Source organism: Limulus polyphemus, unplaced genomic scaffold (assembly GCF_000517525.1).
Source record: "Limulus polyphemus unplaced genomic scaffold, Limulus_polyphemus-2.1.2 Scaffold580, whole genome shotgun sequence".
Classification (NCBI taxonomy): domain Eukaryota; kingdom Metazoa; phylum Arthropoda; class Merostomata; order Xiphosura; family Limulidae; genus Limulus; species Limulus polyphemus.
In genome coordinates, this window is record NW_013666190.1 from 383,918 (window position 1) to 388,394 (window position 4,477).

At 30.8% G+C, this 4,477-nt stretch overlaps 1 protein-coding gene across 2 annotated transcripts in view; it reads left to right on the top strand.

The window, feature by feature from the left end:
• Positions 1-3,535, top strand: part of LOC106459244 (transcription initiation factor IIA subunit 1-like) — a 26,032-nt gene extending 22,497 nt beyond the window's left edge. Inside the window, exons 6-8 of one of the 2 annotated variants that reach the window (XM_022385689.1) lie at positions 1,518-1,632; positions 2,163-2,278; positions 3,253-3,528. In XM_022385689.1, the coding sequence (XP_022241397.1) occupies positions 1,518-1,632; positions 2,163-2,278; positions 3,253-3,426 (405 nt within the window). In that variant the 3' untranslated portion in view covers positions 3,427-3,528. Of the gene's footprint in view, positions 1-1,517; positions 1,633-2,162; positions 2,279-3,252 lie in introns of both variants that reach the window. The other variant, XM_022385688.1, reaches the window with a different exon arrangement.
• Positions 3,536-4,477: the final 942 nt, after the last annotated feature.

Sequence of the window (4,477 nt, forward strand, 5' to 3'; positions counted from 1 at the left end):
CAACAAATAAGCACCACAAATTTCAAATTTGACACAACAACAATATTAGGAGTTGGGGTAGAAAATACCCCCCCCCCCCCACCATATTCTCCAGATATGGCACCATCAGATTACCATCTTTTTTGTTCACTGTAACACCATCTTAATTGGAAAATGTATGCAAATATGGAAGGTGTTAAAGAGGACATCGACATGTTTTTTGCTTTAAAGCCAAGTGGTTTTTTTAATCAGAGCATTAACAACCTGATTGTAAGATGGAAAGCATCATCGATAAGAATGGAGACTATCTCATTTAATAAATGATTATTTTGATATATAAGTTGTTCGGTTTTTTCATATTAAAAAAAGCGATGTTATTTTTTTGACAACCTAATATAACTACTAGTAGGCTAGATACAAGATTACCTTGTCCAATTTTTATATTTGTATTGACCTGAAATCAATATCTGGGGGTCTGTTTAACTGGCTGATTGATGAAGAACTGACCTATCACAAACCATCTTTGAAGACGTGTGAAATCATTTAGATGGATCCTAAATTAAGATATATATAGACATGATGCAGTGAAAGTTTGGGGGGGGGGGTATTGCACAAAATTCTCAAAATTGTTTTCAATAATTAAGGATTTTTTATTACAATTGAAAACATATTTCAAACCTAATACATGCCATGATTCTGAAATTATTATAAGTATGTTAAGTAATGTTATACATGAAGAGTCGAATTGTGGGACCAGAGAACTTGAGTCATCCACATGATACTGTATAACTTTGCCTGCATTTTTATTTTCACAAAAATAAGCAAAATATTAATATGTGTCTTTTAAGAGACTCAGCTTGTAAATTATTAGTGGTAACTAACTTGTTCAAGTATTGCTTCAATATGTTATGAAATGACCAATTTGTACTTAATTGGTCTGTAATTTAGATCATTGGGATACGAGTTAAAGTGGAGGAAGTCCAATGTTTACTTATCATCCAAGCATTAAATAATGCAAATATTTTGTGCTCCAAAATCACCTAGAATTCACTAGAGAGCACCTAGTCCCCAGCCTTTATGGATTAGGCCAGGACCAGCCAAACTTTTAATTTATTGTTCTCATCCCTGACTTTTAGTATGTCAGTGATAATGTGCAAAATAGATTTGCAGTACTTAAAAAATTCATTATGAAGTACTTTGGTGAGTGCAGTGTTTGGTCTTAAATAAAAAAAAACTGAATTCTACATTGCTCCATAAGCACAACAGACAAACAGTATAAATTTTCTCAGAAAAGCAAGTAATTTTTTTCGAGAAATATTTCGAAGGACTGTTATCATAAACCCATGTTTGATAACAAGGATGGGAAAAAAATGCTATACACAAATGCATAAGTGACAGGCATTTCAGTTACCTCTCTTTTTTAAATTTTTTTCTTTCATTGGTTCATGTACAATTTTTCCTAGATTAATTTCAAAGATACCCGCTCAGTGGGAAAGCTTGCGTTACATACTTAACACTCGTTTACGTATATGTTCCAGTCTGCTCCAGCTGCAAGTGCTGCTCTTGCTCTGAGTCCCCATGTGGCAGCAACCTTACTTCAGCAGGCAGCTCTAAGACAAGCTGGTGTCTTAAGTACCCCACAAACCCAGACTGGTAAGTTCTTATCTGAATTTTTTATTTTTGTTGATTTGTTCAGTGCTAGTCTGAAATAAAACACTCTTATTTTGCTTAAATTGTAGTTAGTGTAGCTCTTGTTTTCATGTACTGCTCCATTCTCAATTAAGTTTTTATTATTCTTGTAGAAAATGTTATTTTGTGAAATAAGACCCAATTAATGGAGAATAAATTTGATATGAGGCCTAATAAATATTTGTATTAATTGTCTGCTGTTGAATGACATAATTCCCACTAACCCTAGTTCTTCATGAAGAATATGCCTTATACTCAAAAACAACATTCTAGTCACATCAACTGTTTTCCATGCAATTAATATAAAAGAATCATAACTTTTAGAAATAAAAAACTCGAGAGATAGGGTCGTCAATCTTTAAAAGTTATAAATGTAATTACTCTGATTTACAGTTAGATATAATCTCAAAGTTTACAGATTTATTACGTAATGAAAAATATTTAATAGAAACCTTTAAGTTTTTATTACTCATTTCAGTGGATTAATCTTTCAGGTACCAGTCAACAAGGGGCAGATATCCAGTTTCAAACTCTCTCTACATCTACATTGGATAAACAAGCTCAGTACACTGTGAATGTATCTCATGCACCCAGTACTACTATTTTGAATGTAAACCTGCAATTGTATTTTATTTCAGTTTGTCTCAAAGACCACTAAATATGCTATATTATTGATAGATAAACTATATCTAACTGTCTTAAGTATTTGTTGTAATGAAAAGTTAATCATGTAATTCTTTTTTTTTTAACTGAGAAGTAACCTGAAAATGTAACCTTAAATCTTTTAACAAAGACTAAAGTCTGAAGAAGAAATTTGGCCTTTTATGCATTTTTTGTAATAATTCTTTCTTTTCTTATAGATGTGCATATTAAATTACATTTTCAAGATAATTTTTTTCAACATGTTGATTTGTCTTTTTTCTACCAACCACTTGAAGGAAAATTAATAGACAAGGATAATTAATTAACAAACTCATTATGTTTGTTTCAATTAATCAGCTAATGGTCTTTTTCTTATGTGTTTATCAACCATAAATCATTCAACAGAATCAACTGGGGGAGACAATTTGCAAATTTTAAAGTAACTAAAAAATTGAGTGATGTTTCAACTATGAGAACATCCATTTAGCAAACACTGACTCAAGAGTTTCTTAATTCATGGGGAATGTTTTATTCAGAGTTTAAGAAATATGATAATTCTACTTAATGGACGTTTTTGCTGCCAAAATGTTTTCTTACTTTATGTTTATTTGTGAATAATGAAAAAAAAGATGTTTTTGTGTTGAGTCTTGTCTTTTTTGTTTTTGAGTTAAAGAATAAATGAGATAAATGTTGAGATGAATTGTAATTCATAAACAAAATATGGTTTCAGCACAGGTAACTTTTTGTATTAATGGCACTTGTCTTTTATGTGTTCCTGCTCGATAGCTTAATATATCTTAAGTTTTCTTTTATGACATTATTTTCCTTATGAGAAATTGGTGAAATAAACTTACAAGTTTCCCCCCCTTTTTTTTACTAAAACTAGTCAAATTTTCAGTGTAAAATAAAACATGCAGGTTAATAAAATGACTTTTTTAACAGCCTGACAGGATACCACAAGTGGATGGAGTGCATGATACTAGTGATGAAGAAGAAGAAGAAGATGACTTTCAGGACAATGATAATGATGAGAGGGATGATAATGAAGAGGAACGAAATGAGAATGATAATGAGTGTGCAGCTGAAGAAGAAGACGTAAGTTTGATAATTCCATAGTGTTAGGTTAAATATAAGGAGAATTGTTGCTGTTTATTACTGTTGTCATAGGGTACTAAAATATAAAGAGAATTGTTGCTGTTTATTAATATGGTCATAGGGTAGTAAAATATAAGAACAGTTGTTGCTGTTTATTACTGTTGTCATAGGGTAATAAAATATAAAGAGAATAGTTACTGTTTATTACTGTGGTCATAGGGTAGTAAAATATAAGGAGAGTTGTTGTGTGGTCATAGGGTAGTAAAATATAAGGACAATTGTTGCTCTTTATTACTATGGTCATAGGGTAGTAAAATATAAAGAGAATAGTTGCTGTTTATTACTGTGGTCATAGGGTAGTAAAATATAAGGAGAGTTGTTGCTGTTTATTAATGTGGTCATAGGGTAGTAAAATATAGGATAATTCCATAGTGTTAGGTTAAATATAAGGAGAATTGTTGCTGTTTATTACTGTTGTCATAGGGTACTAAAATATAAAGAGAATTGTTGCTGTTTATTAATATGGTCATAGGGTAGTAAAATATAAGAACAGTTGTTGCTGTTTATTACTGTTGTCATAGGGTAATAAAATATAAAGAGAATAGTTACTGTTTATTACTGTGGTCATAGGGTAGTAAAATATAAGGAGAGTTGTTGCTGTTTATTAATGTGGTCATAGGGTAGTAAAATATAGAGAGAATTGTTGCTGTTTATTAATATGGTCATAGGGTAGTAAAATATAAAGAGAATTGTTGCTGTTTATTACTGTTGTCATAAGGTAGTAAAATATAGAGAATTGTTGCAGTTTATTAATGTGGTCATAGGGTAGTAAAATATAAGGAGAATTGTTGCTGTTTATTAATATGGTCATAGGGTAGTAAAATATAAAGAGAATTGTTGCTGTTTATTGATGTGGTCATAGGGTAGTAAAATATAGAGATAATTGTTGCTGTTTATTAATGTGGTCATAGGGTAGTAAAATATAAGGAGAATTGTTGCTGTTTATTAATGTGGTCATAGGGTAGTAAAATATAAGGAGAATTGTTGCTGTTTATTAATGTGGTCATAGGGT